Here is an 18,672-nt window from a genome sequence, read left to right as displayed (position 1 = left end):
TTACCACGCACCAACATATTGATCTGAATGAAATATAAAACATTTGTAGGGTGGCATAGGCGTGGCACGTGATTTCATGCTACCTTTTGGATTTGACCAGTGAAACCAAAGAGGGCAGTGTCCCTTCCTTTCAGTCCTCTCATCGGGGTCAGAGGTAACATCAAGGACAAGAGGGAGGAAGGAAGGATGTGTGTAACAGTGTTTGGACAAGGCCTGTATGACTATGGCTCTTGGGGGGGGGGCATGGTGTGTGCTTGGTCAGAGCTCCGTCTTAAGGGACGACAAGGTCTCATCCTTTCCCGGGTCAGAGGACGAGTTGAGGGCCACGTCTTGCTTCTGCTCCTTCTCCTTCTCCGGTTCTTTTGTCCTGAAGGGTCAGAGGTCACATTCACTATAGTGAATACAGCACTTTCTCAGCACAGTGGCCAATGCCTGACGTTTAGGGATCAATATTGTTCTTCATGTCACCCAGCAGAGGTCGCTGTTTGCCTAATTATAGTTGTGTCGTGTGACTCCCAAGCCCTACTGTCAATGTAAATAACATGAAATGACTGTATCATTGATAAAACACACACAAACACATACACACACACACACACACACTCAAATACTACTTCTTAATCTGTAAAAGAGAGGCTATATACACTGACCACATATCATCTATGCATATATCATAGTTGGGTAGATTATTATAAATGGTCTATTATGTGATGATAGGGTGAGAGAATGAATACACACATAAATATACAGTAAGAGGATAGATAAGTAAGTAAGTCATAGTAGGACTAATCTATTTAAGAGGGAAAGAATGTGTTCGCCTGTAAGTATAGCGTACTAAAGTTATTACTAATAGAAAAGCAACGGTCCAGTTTGGGAAATGTTCTGAAACAGATTAAAGAATGGATTAGGATTTCATAGGAAAACGTGGTGCATGTGATGGTGGAATTTCTACATAAAGGCAGGGGAGAGAGGGGGAGGGAGAGAGAGAGTAAGTGTGAGAGAGAGAGAGAGAGAGAGAGAGAGAGAGAGAGAGAGAGAGAGAGAGAGAGAGAGAGAGAGAGAGACACACAGACAGACAGACAGACAGACAGACAGACAGACAGACAGACAGACAGACAGACAGACAGACAGACAGACAGACAGACAGACAGACAGACAGACAGACAGACAGACAGACAGACAGACAGACAGACAGACAGACAGACAGACAGACAGAGAGCAAAATAACTCACTACATTCTCAGCGTTTGCGGATTTGAAAGGATTTCACACACGGGCAGTTTCTTCCAGCATATTAGTGTAAGGCTAGACGGAGGCAATGCCTTATTACTCACAGTGTTTGGAATTCCACACTAATTCACTAGCTGATGCTCTAATGCAGGTGTTATCGTCTAGGGTGGAGGATAAGTTGTTTTTGATGGGAGGTTGAAAGTAAAGAGGCGTGTTCAGGGGTCATATGATTGAGTGGATGAGGTTAGGGGTTTTGAGGTCAAAGGTCATAATTTGAGGGGTGACCTTGGCATGGGGGCAGGCCGGACACTGGGCAGCACGTCCCAGCTAGAGGTAGAGCTGTCATAAGATCAAAAAAGAAAGAATAACAGGACAGAAGAGACAAGAAAATCAAACAATAAGATCTCATATCACAACGACGCTGTGCAGATGGTCTAAAATCTCACTTCCATCTTCTGTCATCATCTAGTCAACTCAATGATGGATCGATGGAAGATGCCATTTTAAAGTACTTGCACAGGGCCACTTCACAAAAACGAGGCAGATGGAAGGTAAAATCAAAGGCTGTGTCCCAGGACTATGGGTGCAGGGGAGCTTTTTGTACTTGGGTCCCTATATAGACGGTTTCAAAGTGACAACAATGACATTCTAAAATGTGTTCGGTAATGCTATTGTTGACAGGGTCCAAAATGTTGCCTAGACACAGAATTCCAGTGAAATCGCTTATATTGGGAATTCTGAAGTGCATTCTTCCCGCTCTCTAGCCTGCCAAGGATAATTATCAATGTCAAACCGTGGTTTTAAATATAATTTCAGAATGAATTATGATCGAAAGAATAGTCACGTGGGTGTTCTAGTGGGTCCTCTGGCTCAGTGGGCCTGGGGGTCAAAGACTACCTCTCCGCCTCTCCTCCTGCTTCACTGCTTCACCATTGCTCTGATTATACCTTCCATGGTCACTGAAGGGCTGGAGGACGTAGCCTACAAGAACATGCAGGGAAACCCTCCCAGTCCCTTCAGCAACCAGCGGTGATTATGCAAAAAAAAAAAAAAAAAGGATTGGAGTGGTGAGACATGATAGCTATAATTACATTACTGCAGCACAGGTCAGAGTATCAAGTCGCCCCGCAGTGCTGATTCAGGATCAGATCATTATTCTTTCATGTTCCAACAATGCAGCAAATTGGATGGATGGAAAATATCTGTATCCATAAAAAATCTAATGCACATTCTGGCTGAACTGTCACCTGATTATTCATATTTCATTTTTCTTTTTAATTAAATTGCAAGTTGATCTTTCATGTACCCAGTGATCAACATATTTATAGTTTTCAAAAAATCGGCCATCAAAGTTTAGGTTATCATCCAGCAACACAGAACTTTGTAACCCATGCTAATTCTTGGGACAAATCCTAAATCTGCGCTTCGGGAAATCTTGCTTCAAGCATGAGTCATACAGTTGTTAAAGAGGTAACACAGAGAACACATTGGTAGTTCTGATTCGTAGTCAGTAACGGGATCAGGTATGCCACCTGTTTACCACGACTGTTTCATTGTGGAGGTGTTTGAAAAATCTGCCAAGAGATAGGAACGAGAAGGAGACAATATTTGATGCCATGTTGGATCTTTGTAGTCTGTGAAGAAGCCACATTCAGAACAGAGCAACAGTAGACGGGTAACTAGAGTCTGCTGTAGCCAGCGTTGGATAGAGCAGAAACAGAATGGCAAACAGGGAAGTGGAATGACAACTGAAGAGCGTCTCAGCACACTGCCTTACCGTATCGTCTTGACTATGAAGCGAATAATGACCGCCATGCCCACGCAGCCACACATGATCCCTATGACTATGGCAGTGACTTCACCTGTGGACAGAAACAAGCGGAGACAAGAGAAGGGGCCGGGAGAGGTGTTGTGATGATAGGCCTATTGTATTAGGAGAAGCCTTTCCCCCCCGAAATGTAGTAAAGTTGATCATCATTCAAGTTCAAAAGACCACATTTCTGTCATGTTGATTTTAATGTTGATTATTATGACGATCACACATTACATTCAGTAAAACAACTGCAATCGGGTCTTACCAGAGGTGAACTCCTTCTCTGATTCTGCAACAGAGAAAGGATGAAGTAAAATATTATTAACTGCAGTTCTAGTAATTCTGTCACAGTTCACAGGACTAATGATTAGTCTGCTTTATCTAAATACAATTTGGTGTTTGGTGATTGAAAACTTGTTTTATAAGAGTAGTCTCTTGCTGACTTCATATTGACATCACAGGTCTTCCAGTTCAATCATTTACTACAAAGAGCACTTCACACAAATTCTCTCCCGCTTTGTCTTTGTCTTTGTCACCCTGTCTCCCTCTTTCCCCTCTCTATCTCTCTTTTTCCCTCTCTCTTTTTCTCTGTTCCACTCGCATGATAACAATGGGGTCAGTGTTTGGTTTTTGCAATCCTTTTGCTAATCAGCTCGCAAACAAACACGGTTCCCCTTCATTTATTCACCTCCCCTCCCCCCCTCTCTCTCTCCCTCTCTCTCTCTCTCTCTCACACACACACACACACACACACACACACACACACACACACACGCACACACGCACACACACACACACGCACACACACACACACACACACATACCCAATGTCACTGGTAACCCTTGACCTTCACACACCTCTCCCTACATTCCACTCTCAACTTTGTATGTTGGATTCAGTGTTGCCAAATGGCAAATGTTAAATTATCGTTAAATTAATTAATTAAAATGAATTATCGTTTGCAAGTCATAACCAATAGAACAAATCGCACAGAGGGCAAAATGATCTTACAAATATGGTCATAATCGTACATCTGGTGTCTGCTCTGGAACTGCTTGAGCCATTTGGCCATCATATCCGTTTATCATCATATCAGTATATCAGTATATCATCATATCCGTATATCATCATATCAGTATATCATCATATCAGTATATAATCATATCATCATATCAGTATATCATCATATCATCATATCAGTATATAATCATATCATATCAGTATATCATCATATCAGTATATAATCATATCATCATATCATCATATCAGTATATAATCATATCATATCAGTATATCATCATATCAGTATATAATCATATCATCATATCAGTATATAATCATATCATCATATCAGTATATCATCATATCAGTATATCATCATATCATCATATCATCATATCAGTATATCATCATATCATCATATCAGTATATCATCATATCAGTATATCATCATATCAGTATATCATCATATCATCATATCATCATATCATCATATCAGTATATCATCATATCATCATATCAGTATATCATCATATCATCATATCATCATATCAGTATATCATCATATCATCATATCATCATATCAGTATATCATCATATCATCATATCAGTATATCATCATATCATCATATCATCATATCAGTATATCATCATATCATCATATCATCATATCAGTATATCATCATATCATCATATCAGTATATCATCATATCATCATATCAGTATATCAGTATATCATCATATAAGTATAAGTAGGGAAGAAGGTTGTTGTGAGGGATCAAGTAAGAGAGTTAGGGAAGGGGGTGGTGAGTGTTCAGGAAGGCCAGAGTCAGTCGCTGGAGGCAATGAGTGACTCATAGATTAGGTTGGATAGGGTGGTGATGTTAGGGATGGGTTTTGTTTTGTTTGGTGTGTTAGGGGGTTGAATGGATTTGGTCGCGATCTGACATTGAACCGTTGAATAAGAAAAAGAAGAGGGGAGAATGGAAGACTGGCCCGATTTCCGGGTCGGTAGGTGGCGGTAAATGCCCCATTTATGGTGGCCGTCCGCCGTAAAACACCAAAAAGAAGAAGAAGAAGATATCAGTATATCATCATATCATCATATCATCAGTGGTTCTACCAGGCTCATTTCCTAAGCTAGTATGAAGGTAGTGGTGCTACCAAACCAGAGATCTTAGATACCTGTGATATCATGCTCCAAAATCAAGCAAAGTTTTGACAGGGGGGAGAAATGGGCACGGCTATATTGGAAGGGCTCCCTTGACCCCTATCCTCAATATGTCTGAATAGAAATGGCCCCAATAGAACCACGTTATGGTAGTCCATTGCAGCGTTATTAGACATAGTTGAGTATGAGAAAGTATTAGATAAAATAATGTCCCAAACCCCTCCACATAGGTGAGAATAGGTGAGATTCAATACATGTTTATTACACATTAATAGATAGAAAACCTTGACATACAGTGTTGAGCTGCATCTCAAATGATTCCTGAGGGTCCCAGCTTTTTGATAGTGTATGGTACTTGCATGTGGACCACTGAACATGAGGGGGGGGGGGGGGGGGGGCACACGTTTCATGGTCAGCAAAACACCCCCACCCACCCACCCCACTCCCATCAATAAATCAGCTAGAGAGAAAAGAATTCTCCATTCCTATTTATCTTTCTTGTTTTTGGTGATAGGGCTGCCCATTTTGTTTTTGCGTTGGGTTACGTACGACGAATGGGGCCTTACCGGCCTTCAACAGTGTTCCTCTCTCTCTCTGACCTGCTGTGAAGGAGGAGAAGATGACCCTGTGATTGAGTGCTTGGGTGGTGCGGTAGTTGTCTTGTAGCAGCATTCTGTCCGAATCCTCCGCCTTACTGGAGTACAGCACCGTCTCTAACTTCAGGAGCTGATAGTAGTACGGAGGGTTACACAGAGAAGGGAGGAAAATGGAAGACACAAAGAAGGGAAGATCAAACTGTTACCATAATCATAACATGTGCCATTTGCTGGATGCTTTTATCCAACGCACCTTACTACTTACTGTATACTGTGTATCTTTTAGCATAGGTAAATGGCTGCTTTTTTATATAGCGCTTTTATCCAAAGCGCTTTACAATTAGTTACTTACATATTACCCATGCACACACCGACGGCGGAAGCAACCACGTGAGGTGCCAACCTGCTCATCGGGAGCAATTAGGGGTAAAGTGTCTTGCTCAAGGACACATCGACACGCTGCCCAGGAGGAGCAGGAATCGAACCGGGAACCTCCGGATTGCCAGACGACTGCTCTACCTCCTGAGCCACTGTCGCCCCTAGGTGAGCCGAGTCCCTAATGTCAGCCGTGTTGGAGCCGTACTCTGGGAACGGAACCCCTGACCTTAACAGCGTAGGAGCCGTACTCTACCCACGGAGCTACACAGGGAACGGAACCCCTGACCTTAACAGCGTTGGAGCCGTACTCTACCCACGGAGCTACACAGGGAACGGAACCCCTGACCTTAACAGCGTTGGAGCCGTACTCTACCCACGGAGCTACACAGGGAACGGAACCCCTGACCTTAACAGCGTAGGAGCCATACTCTACGCACTGAGCTACACAGGGAACGGAACCCCTAACCTTAACAGCGTAGGAGCCGTACTCTACCCACGGAGCTACACAGGGAACGGAACCCCTGACCTTAACAGCGTAGGAGCCGTACTCTACCCACGGAGCTACACAGGGAACGGAACCCCTGACCTTAACAGCGTTGGAGCCGTACTCTACCCACGGAGCTACACAGGGAACGGAACCCCTGACCTTAACAGCGTAGGAGCCGTACTCTACGCACTGAGCTACACAGGGAACGGAACCCCTGACCTTAACAGCGTAGGAGCCGTACTCTACGCACTGAGCTACACAGGGAACGGAACCCCTAACCTTAACAGCGTAGGAGCCGTACTCTACCCACTGAGCTACACAGGACCACACCATATCCGTTTGTATCAGTCAACTCACCATATCAATTGAACTGAGTTCTCTGCCTTTAACCTCCTTTGGTTATGGTTTTGGATTTGTAGTGCCAAATTTCCCTCGGGATGAATAAAGTATTTCTATTCTATTCTATTCTTCTCTGTTCTCAATCTGCCCCCCTCTGATAGTCTGGTCAGTTTGGGGCAAATATGGGGTCAAGGCTGCAAATCATGATTAACATTTGAGCCAATGTTTTTCTGTTCATTTAGGGTCCAATAAAGAAAAAAATGCACGGAGCCCAAAAAATTTGGTAGGCGAAGTCTCTGAAACGGCCACGCCCACTTTTTAGACCTGACATTTTGTATCTCGGCTCCTGGAGGTCGCAGAGAGTTGATTTTTAGCTCAGAAGTTGCGGAAACACCACATTTATATTAGTGTTATGAACAAACATATGCCCTAAAACCTTTTTTTTTTATCTCTGAATTGATCAGCGCCCAAGCCACTTCAGCCCAATCTGCTGTTTGGGCCAAAGTTCTAAATCTACTCATGGGGCATACTAGTGTTTAGGTTGAGGCTTTGTTATAAGATGAGGACCCCAACAACCACCCAAGAAACAAAGCAAACCACTTGAAGTCCAAAAAAACTATATTTTTTGTATCCACTTTTTCTCCGCTTTTTCTATTTTTCTCCCATCCCAATTCCACTGTGCCAATTCTTCCCTCCCCTGTCTTTAACATTGCTCGCATATGCCCCCCACTGGCCGGTTGTAGGGAGGATAGAAGCCTTGCATCACGTGTCCCCTCCGATACACAAGGCAGCCTGTCACATCTTTGCACCTGCCAGCGCGGACTCTCATTGGCGAGGTGTAATGTGTGGGAGGCTCACACTACCCCCGCCATTTCCTGTCTCTGCTGTGCAGGCGTCCCCAACCGACCTGTAGGAGTCGCTGTCCACAACGTCCAGATTGCCACCCATCGACTTCCACCCGCTAACTCTGCCAATTGAGTTAGTATGACGGCTGGCCCAAGCCGGAGTCGAACCTGGTGTCTCTTGCGTTGGTGACGACCACAATGTCCTCTGCGCCACCCAGCCGCCCCCCAAAAAAACTTTATTTGAACACATCACACATCCCATCACACAGGATTCAAACACTTGCTGAGGCACTTGCAATAAATGAGACATTTCATCCCCCTGCCAGCACAAGAACATGAGGTGCATTTATTAGATCTGCAGCTACACACCCTTGTTACCTGAGACAATGTGTCTCCTGCGGAAACTGTGCTCCACTTGACGAAGAGTTTCTCCCCATCTGTAGTCCATCCCCATTCAACAACCGGGGGACAAGGGAGTTGTAGAAGGCTGTTCCCCCACAGCCATCCTGCCTGGACTGTATCTCTCAACAGATGCTGTAGAAGTGCATCCTGGCTTGGGGGCAGGTCTCGCAGCTCATCTTTAACAGCTGGAATCTGAGTCCATCTATACTTGCACAGTCGTACAGTCCAGCCTTGTTGTACCAGCTCATTACCCAGGGTTAAATAACTTCCATGCTGTTCTTAACAGTCTCGATACTAGGGCAGCAACTTAGTCCTCTCAATGCAGCAGTGAGCTCTGTCAACTTACTGTGGTTCATCCAGGCTTTGAATTGAGCATTCTTTGAGTGGCCAAAGAAGGCGCTCACAGAATCACAGCCACTGAAATAATGGAACACAGGCATGGCATCAGCCACATATCCACCAAGCTTCTTGTGTGCTTCTGTGATTGAGTAGAACTGGCATTTGTCCCGAACAGCAAAGTCGATGAAGTTGCAAATCACAACATACTGACAGGAACTTTGTAGTGAACCCTAGTAGGATGGCAACTACATCGGAGTCGACTGTTCTAACTGTTGTGAAGGGCCAGATTAAACTGAGAATTTACCTTTATTGTTTGATATACTTTGTATATTATTTATATATATACACGGAATATCCCTTTACCTGCGTTCAGACCAGAGTAATATTCGCTCTCCTATTGGACAGCGCCCCCAGGCGCCAGCGCGCAAGCCCCCAACGGCAAGTTCAAAGACAACTGCAGGCATGTCGGAACATGCCCGGAGTCAGCGTAGTAATACGAGACAAGGACTGAGGTTGGGACTAGATATTCACTTAAGTATAAATACAGCGCAAGGTGCGCACACCAGTAATGTCGCTTAGTTCAATTCAGTTACGTTCAGTACCTTACCCACCTTCACCACGAGCCAACGTGCAGTGAAGTGAGCAACCTTGCGTCTAAACAGAGCATTGAGAACCGCGTGCGAATAGAATGGGAAAAGTGTCAGAGTTGAATGAAGTAACGTTGAGTTCGACTTAATCTAATGTGAAGTAAATAGTCGTTCAGTTATTGTATATCGTGCGGCCACAGTTCTTTCGTGTGTAACATTACCCAGCAGTTCGTCGTGTCTTTAGCTAGTGTACTTAACCAGGCTGTGTGGCCTAAATACGTCGCCCACACCCGAGGAGTCCTAGGCGGAGAACCGTTGGACATGTACACAGTAAGGCTGAGCCCGAACGTTCGAACGTTCGAACGTTCGTTCGTTAAGCTGACATTCAGACTTTAATTAATGGGTTCGAACGTTCGGTGAAAAAAAATAAAGCAGGCGCAACGACGGTGAGGCGATGTGAAGCGGCGCGTCCCCCGAGCGCTCGGCTCAACCAGTATGGTCTCTGCCGGGCTGTTGCTGGATACTCAACCAGAGCTCTAGTCTCAACCAATGCAATAGAACAATTTTGATTGAATGACAGGCGATTCTGCCAATTACGTCACACCGCTTGCACCCGCCTCTGCTGTTACCACCAATCGGCAGCGTTTATTATTTTTTTTACTTCCGGCAATGCCGCCATTGATCTGCTTGCGAGAAGCATTAACGTAGCGTTAGCTCACCGCCGAGGAAGTAAAAGTCGTAACAAGGTTTCCATAGGTGAACCTGCGGAAGGATCATTATTAATACCAGCCTTTTTCGGCCACGGAGCGCGAGCTTCATGGCGGGAGGTGGTTGCGTTGGAAACAACTCTGGCCGAGGCGGCAGGCGTGTTGGGAGCCCGGCGGGACCCCCGCGCCGGTGTCTCTCTGTCGTCCCCCGTTCCGAGGTAGACGGTGGAAGGAGCCGAGGCGCGCGCCTCACTCCTTCCCGTCGACCAAGAGTGAATACCTGTTATTGAACGTGTAACACTAACTATATACTCAGTAGCTTGTTTATTTTCTTCTGAGTACTTTGTTTAATTACATGTTTACATGAACAGCCACCACTGTAAACAACATGTTTTTTCACCAATAGATTATGCAATGCCGCCCTCCGTAGGACTAGGATCTATAATACCAAAAAAAAAATATATATATATATAAAAAAGAAAATGTAATAAAAAAAAAATTTTATTAAAAAATTTACAAAAAACGAACGTTCGTTCGATAAACCCTGGCGAACGTTCGAACCCTAAAAACAGGGTTCGGGCTCAGCCTTAGTACACAGGAGAATCGGCGTCGGCGATTGCAGAACCATTCCTGGTTGGATTATATTGATTTGGAACGTGGTACCCGGAGAAGAGCATCGTTGATTTACACTATCGTTTGGGATTCAACCTCGTGAGGATTACAACTCGGGCCTGCCTCGTGGACGGGGCTGGCTAGCTGTCATCAATGCTGTCGGGCATTTGGATTACAATTATTGCTTTTGCTGCTGATCAAGGGAGTTTACAAGGACCGACTCCTGTACCTGGAGTCTCTTTATTCCTCATTGAATCAGACGGAGTACCCGAACATTCCTCTACCCTCCAGGCCTTACACCCCCAGAGGGAACCCATTGTCTCCAGTCGGTACCAGTGTTGCCCTATATAGTTGCTACTATACAACAGGTGGCGTCAACTTAGACCCATCGTAGGATTCCTGTTATTCTTAGTGACTCATGCTCTTGACTGACTTTACGTATATTCTTCGCCATACAAGCGCGACCCTAATTCTCATTCTGTAACCTAACGTTGCCTAATAATAATAAATTACCCTCAAATACTATTTCTGTGTCAATGCCGTGTTCTTGTGGGTGTTCACCATCTATATTTGATGTACTGTCTGGCCAGTAATTAAAGTACATAACTAGCAGTGGTTTAATCTATCACAATCTTTAATACAGTCAGGGTTTTGTAACCCCTCAGTTACACTAACCATAACTGACTTTATCCCCTTGTTTAGCATGTCCATCTCATGGCAAATGATGTGGCTGTTAGCCTCCTCAAGCATCTCTATCATAAAGCTGGATCTCAACATTTTCGCCAACGTTTGCAAGGATCTTCCTGCCGTAGGTGATGCTGAACTCCTTGCTCCAGTTCCATGCATGTTCCTTAGCAATCCTGGCAAACATTAAATTCAGGGCTACCTTGTTGACAGAAAACCTTCAAAGAATTGCTTAGATTCCGGCACGGTGTCATTCTCGCTGAAGGCCATCTGTGAACTACCTGCTGACCCCCGATTATTCCTAGTCGCAGTCTTAATGTTCATAGTTCATAGGTAGAGGTCAGCCACAATGTCAATACGATTTGCTCCCTTCTCATGACCAATCTTGGCAACGCTGTTCAACACCTTGATGACAAAGTCCCGGAATGTCATGCCTTTGGTGAGAGACTTCACCAGGATTCGTACTTGCACAGATAGATCTATCACAAGTCCCTCTGAGGCTGTAGATTGAACTTGTACTCCGATGTCCTTCAGGATTTGAGACTTTTGGCTGTGATAAATGTCTCCATCCTTTCTTGACAGGGCTTCTGGTAAACCTGTGATTGAAATGAATAGTTTTACCAAAACTAAATTAGCACTGTCAAATCAATTCACTTATAAAATTAATAATTGAACGTCACTGTATCGAGAATCTGGTAAGACGAAAGTTGCCTGCGTCTAAAACATTGAATAACTTTGAAATTATATCAACTAGATTTACCTGTGAATTCACCACCAAAGAGCCTCCCTGTCTCTTCTTCTCTTGATCTGTAGGCCTCCTTCAGCTTTGCAAAGGTTCCTTTAGGTAGCTTGATTGCAGGGCTAGCAAGCTGGACTTTTGCACCTGAACTTGGGAGTTTCAGGGCATTTCAGGAGATTTTCGCACTAACATCCTTCTGAGCATATACAAATCGCTCCTGGTCATGCTGTGTTTTGCCAACTGTAAAAACAAGGCTGGCATCTTTAGTTACCACATCTGGGAAGGGAATGGATGAGTTCAACCTCATGAACTGAGCTTGGTTGAAGGGGTTGGTAAGGATCCCCTGATACACCTTGAGAGTTGACTTGAAAACGTTTCCTTGAAGGTGTCCAGCATTTCTTTGTGTCCGTGTGCTAGATCTTGACCTTCGACCTCAGCTAGGTAGCACTGGATTTCGGGTAGGGCAAGTTCGAGTTTCCTGAAGAATTCCTGATCTTCCTGATTGATGATATCGACGTATCCAGTGTCAGACTTGATGACCTTTATATTATGCTACTGCTTTTGATCACATGCAATCTTCGAAAATCGGTTACCTCTGGTGTTTACTGCGAAAGAGCCTGATAGAAATCCCTTGAACAACTCTGGGTGTCTCCATTTGAGCCCTTTGAGATCCTGAAGAAACACTGATGTCCATCTGGCATAGTGTGTATGATCAAGTGCAAAGTAAAGAGGAATGAGCTGCTCAAGTGCACTGACCATCATGATGAAGTTGGCCTCCCGAAAGTATCTGATGAAGATAAGATCCTTCTTGATTGCTTCAAGGACATTGGTCCAGTACTCCAGTAGTGAAACATGGGGCTGTTTTCATTGGCCACCCAATTGCTCCAAATCAAACTGTTGTCCTCTAGATGTTTTGCCTGGAATGCCTCGTCTCTCTTATTGGCCAGGACCACAGCCAGGATTTGAATGTGGTATCTAGCCTTCTTTATGGAATTCACATCACATACAGCAGTCAGACCACTGATGTTCAGATTAGCTGAGGTTAAGATGGTATCCAGGCCAGTTCCTTTTATCAACTGGCCAACACAGACCAGAGAAACCTTCTCAAGGTGCAGGCCACCCATAAAAGCAAAGTATGAATGAGAAAACTCTTCTCCCATGATACGCAATACACCCAGAGCGGTTTCGAATTTCGGCCGTAGCCAAAACGGGTGTGGCGGAATGGCAGCGATTCTTCACAAATATCTGAAAAAGTAAAGGTTTTAGGGCATATGTTTGTTCATAACACTATCAACTCTCTGCGACCTTCAGGAGCCGAGATACAAAATTCCAGGCCTAAAAAGTGGGCGTGGCCGTTTCAGGGACTTCGCCTAGCAAATTTTTTGGGCTCCTTGCATTTTTTTGTTTATCAGGCCCTAAATGAACAGAAAAACATTGGCTCAAATGTTAATAATTTTTTGCAGCCATTATGCCTAAACTGACCAGACTATGAGGGCTGGGCGATATGGCCAAAAATTATATCACGATAACGATATCGATAACGATATCATATCACTCGATATCGCTAATGATCGATATTGTTAAAAACATATATATATTTTTTTTAAACAACAGATGTATGTTTATTTTGCAGCAATTCTTTGTCGTTGCCGCCATCTTTAGTGTTACATCCCCTCACACTCCAGTTCTCAGGCTGCAGCTGGTTTGAAAGCGAAAGTAAACAAGCTTCTCTGCTGGCTGTGGCTCCAGAGGAGTTGAACAGTTCTGGCTCTGCTGGTTTCTTTTCTATCTTTTGGAGCTTTTTTGGTGGACAAACCACCGCACATGTGCACCGTGACTCGTGACTGGAGACTAGCTCTGCTAGCACACATAGCCTACTGTGTACAGACGGTTTCAAACTGTATTTTAAATTAGAAAGAAAACTAAATAAATGGAAAATAAATCTCAATTTGGTCAGTATTGTCATATTTTCTTTTTTCGATATCGATTATTAACACATTGGTTGCCAGCAGGAGCAGGGGGTGCACTATTTATCGCTTGAGTGCCAGCGCTTTAGTCAATGAGAGGACGGGGATATTTGCGAACGCATAAACTATATCTTATGGCTATGTGTCTAATACAACCGTCGCTTATCAATGACAATGACATGTACGAAACGGATTGTTTTTTCATCCGTACATTTCCGTTTTATACCGTTTTGAATACGAGTATAGTTTTGAAGATTTCTAGTGATTCCAGAAAAATCCGTGAAAATAGCCATTTACTGGAATACACAAAACACGTTGTCATTTTTCGGCCTATTTATGAATCGTTTTCAAATAAACGCTAGATTATCGATAGTATATGTGTACTTATGCACGCTAGAGAAGCGGGCTGAAAATTGATTATCTATGCCCTGCCTGGCGCTAATGTTACGCACGCACACATACACACATATGAGACACGTTGTGAAATATGTGAAAAAACATCTGATTAAGTGGCGCAGTGGGCAAGGCGCTCGCCACTAATGCAGGAGATGCTGGGTTCGAGCCCAGCTCTCGGCATTGCTACCAGCTTGGCTGGTCGTTCATACTAACGCAATTGGCAGTGTTAGGGGTGGGAAGCTGGTGGGTGGGGATCGGACGTTGTGGACAGCGACTCCTACAGGTCGGTTGGTGCGCCTGGCAGCAGAATCAGGAAGCAACAGGGGCGGCGTGTCCCTCCCACGCAGACCCCCGCCGCTGAGAGATCACGCTGTGCAGGTGAAAAGATGCGACAGCTGCCTCCTCGTGTACCGGAGGGGACACGTGATGCAAGGCTTGGTCCACATTGCAGCCGGCCTGTGGGAGGCATGGCCTAACAGTGTTCGAGACAGGGGAGGGTAGAATTGGACGATACGAAATTGGGATGGGAGAAAAATAGAAAATGGGAGAAAAAGTAGAAAAAAAAATTAAACTGATTACCCCAAGACTGGGAAAATAAAGTCCTTACCTCACATCAGATGTTCTGCAAAAAGATTAATACAATTCCTGATCGCCATTCCAAATATCGATCGTGTTTATTGATCCAACGTTAGACCTCGAACAGATAATCCACGCTGCTTTCGGTTGCCTCAATGAATGCAATAGTCTCAGGTTACATGGCTCAGAAGTAAAATGTGGAATCAGGAGTTTTTTTTTCTCATGCATTTTCATTGACTCCAATCCAATGGGTGCAATACCATCCAGGAGACGATAGGGGGCGGTATTTGCCCTTTTCGAGATCAGAGCCAGTCCCAATGATAACGTGAGGCTGGATGGATGAAAAATGTATGGATATCGCTAATAAAAGAAATAACGAGAAAATAACAAGAAAACTCGTTGTTGGCACTCAACGCATGGCGGCCAACAACAAGATTTCTCGTCGTTGGCACCCAATGTGTTAAAATATATCACGATAATTATCGTTATGGTTTTATCGCCCAGCCCCCCTCACCTGAGCTTGTGAGATTCTAACCCTCTCGTGGAAAAGAGTCCAGAGGACACTCTGGTGGCAGGGGGGGGTGGTCAGAGACCCGTTGTAGCGATAGTAGCGCCCCAGGTCCTGAGGGAGCAGCGTTTGGACGTCAAAAGCTGGGATGGATGCCGTCTGGTCTGAATAGTGATGGGAGGAGGAGAAGCAGAGTGACGTACAGGTTTAACACTCGAGGCACCTTAGTCAAAACTGGACAAAAATCCTATTTTTTTTTACGTGTGTTTGTGGATAGCGTTGGCTAAAAACAATCACTATTAAGCCCGTGAACACACCTTTCACCCTAGTGTCAGAACTGGACAGGTTAGGGTTGGGGTTAGGGTTAGGGTGTTAGGGTTAGAGTTAGGGTTAGGGTTAGGGTAACCTAGGGTAACCCTAACCCTAACCCCCTAACCCCTTAACCCTAACCTTAACCCCAACCCTAACCCCAACCCTAACCCTAACCTTAACCCCAACCCTAACCCCAACCCTAACCCTAACCCTAACCCTTAATTTAAGAAATGGTTAAAATCCTGAAAATGAATAAATATTCGACATGTATGGTGAGGACTGAAGTTAATAATGATATTAATGAAAAAATTTGGAACAATACATGAAAATGATATGTTTTTAATGAGATGTCAGTTTCGGTCACTAGGGAGACAGGTAGTGCATTTTTTGAAGGGTGACTCGATGATTAAACTCTGAGCAACCTGAGCATGGGCATCCGCTTGCTGTTCATAGGATCTAGTCCTTGTTTTGCTTTTGTTTAGTTTAGTTTTGTTTTGTGAAGATCATGAAAAATAGCTTTGACTAAAGTAAGATGAGTTGTTCCCTTCACGTGTAGCATCTTCCAAATAACTTCCTAACCATTTGACAACAATGTTAACTATATAAATAAATAACTTTTCTTTCCCAGCAACATGCAAAGAGGTTCCATTGACCTTCATTAGTATTGCAAACAAATGCTTACTTATGTACAGAGTTGTAGTAGTAATGTACAGTGATACAGGTATAAAGACACTATGGTATTATGTCATACTGGCTAGCAGCATAACTAGTAAGGCATATGTACAGGTTACAGTAGATATAGTATCTATCTACAGATATGTAAAAAGGATTATACGCAGGTATACAGACAGATATGTATGGATATATATATATATATATATATATATATATATATATATATATATATATATATATATATATATATATATATATATATATATATATATATATATATATATATATATATATATATATATATATACATTATATATATATACATTACATGCTATCATGCAGAGTTGTATGGGTAGATTATAGTATGAGGTAGGTCGTTGATTATTATGATTACTATGATTACAGTGTAGGGCAGTTGTAGACAGTGAAAGCAGTAGGTAAGTATATAAATTGAGTATAAGCAACAGAGTTAAACGTTTGTACAGTATGGGTAACAGAGCTTAAGGTGTAGGCAATGGAGTTCAGAGTTTATATGGTATGGGGGGGGGGGCTGTCATCGTGACACAGAGTTCAGGGAGATGACAGGTGAGGGAAAGAAGCTGTTCTTGAGTCCGCTTGACTTGGAGTGGAGGTTCCTGTTGCGCCTCTCGGAGGAATGAGGAATGTGATGAATAGACTCAATTGCAGGGAGTGGTGTACCGATGATGCGTCGGGCAGTTTTCACCACCCTCTGCAGTGCTTTCTGGTCTGAGGCAGTGCAATTGCCGTACCAGACTGTGATGCAGTTGGTGAGCATGCTTTCTATGGCGCACCGGTAATAGTTCACCAGAATCTGAGGAGACAAGTGGGCTTTCCTCAGTCTCCTCAGGAAGAAGAGACACTGGTGAGTCTTCTTGACCAGTGATGCGGTGTTGAGGGTCCAAGAGAGGTCCACAGAGATGTGGACTCCCTGGAATTTGAAGCTGGAGATACGCTCGACCTCCGTCCCGTTGATGTGGATGGGGCGTGCGCATCGGCTCTAGTCTTCCTGACGTCCACGATGAGCTCCTTGGTTTTCTTGGTGTTGAGGGCCAGGTTGTTGTCGGTGCACCACACCGCCAGGTGCTGGACTTCCTTCCTGTAGGCCAACTCATCATTGCTTTGTGTCGTTTGCAAACTTGATAATGGTGTTGGTGCCATGAATAGGAGTGCAGTTGTGGGTGAAGAGGGAGTAAAGAAGGGGGTTCAGCACACAGCCTTGCGGGACGCCGGTGTTCAGGGTGAGGGTGGAGGGTTTTGCATTCATGATCTCCATTGAGAGGGATTGTCTGAATATTTGTAAAGTAAGTCTGTGTGTATGTAAAGAGTAACCCTATTCTCCCTGCCCCCTGCCCGGAGGGTTCATCGCAACACTTTGATGAATATTGTTACTCGGCTGATAGAGTTGTGCCCTTCCTGATGACCTGTCGTACAGAACTTGTAAGTCGCTTTGGATAAAAGCGTCAGCTAAATGACTAAATGTAAATGTAAATGTGGAGGAGGTGAGATTGTCTATCCTAACAAACTGGAACAGGAAGACAAGTATCCAGTTGCAGACAGAGGGGTTAATGTCGAGGTATTTGGTTTCCACAAGGTCACCAAGTTTGGAGATGAGTTTGGAGGGGATGATGGTGTTGAATGCTGAGCTGAGCTGAGCAGAATGTAGCGTCCTCCGTGCTCCTGTTCTCGAATTAGTGTCTGTCCAGTGAGGGTGAAAGGCCAGATTTTAGGTGAGCCAGGACCAGCCTCTCGAAGCACTTCATGATAATGGGGGTGAGTGCAACAGGGCGGAAGTCATTGAGGCTCGTGGTAGAGGAGTGTTTCGGCACTGGCACGATGGAGGTGGGTTTAAAGCACGCTGGGACAACTGCCTGGGCTAGATGTCAGTTAAGACCTCGTCAGCTGCTCAGTGCAGTTCCTGAGTACACGGCCAGGAATGCCATCAGGGCCATCCGCCTTACGTGCATTAGTCCTGCTCAGTCCTGCCACAACAGTGGGGGAGAGAGTGAGGGGTTGGGGGTTAGCAGGGAGGGCAGCCTTGATGGGGGCCTCCTGGTTGTCCTTGTCAAAGCGTGCATAAAAGTTATTGAGCTCATCAGGGAGGGAGGGGTCAGTGGTTTGGGGGAGAGTTGTTGGTGGGTTTATAGTCTGTGATGGCCTGGATGTCCTGCCACATGCGTCGGGGGGTCTAACTTGTGGAAGTTCTCTTCAACCCTTAGCTTGTGGCTGTGCTTGGCCTGCTTGATACCCTTATTCAGGTTAGCCCTGGCTGAACAGTAGGCCTGCGTGTCA

The 18,672-nt window shown here is 44.4% G+C and overlaps 1 protein-coding gene across 1 annotated transcript in view; it reads right to left on the bottom strand.

The window, feature by feature from the left end:
- Positions 1 to 258: 258 nt before the first annotated feature.
- ca14 (carbonic anhydrase XIV) overlaps positions 259 to 18,672 on the bottom strand; it is a gene marked incomplete at both ends in the record, with an annotated part of 44,996 nt that continues 26,582 nt past the window's right edge. Inside the window, 6 exons of the mRNA XM_084336759.1 lie at positions 259 to 367; positions 1,515 to 1,568; positions 2,762 to 2,803; positions 3,007 to 3,091; positions 5,780 to 5,939; positions 15,382 to 15,539. Coding sequence (XP_084192885.1) covers positions 259 to 367; positions 1,515 to 1,568; positions 2,762 to 2,803; positions 3,007 to 3,091; positions 5,780 to 5,939; positions 15,382 to 15,539 — 608 coding nt within the window. The remainder of the gene's footprint in view (positions 368 to 1,514; positions 1,569 to 2,761; positions 2,804 to 3,006; positions 3,092 to 5,779; positions 5,940 to 15,381; positions 15,540 to 18,672) is intronic.

Source organism: Notolepis coatsorum (assembly GCF_963971535.1).
Source record: "Notolepis coatsorum genome assembly, chromosome: 19".
NCBI classification, from domain to species: Eukaryota; Metazoa; Chordata; class Actinopteri; order Aulopiformes; family Paralepididae; genus Notolepis; species Notolepis coatsorum.
This window is presented reverse-complemented; position numbering and strand designations above follow the sequence as displayed.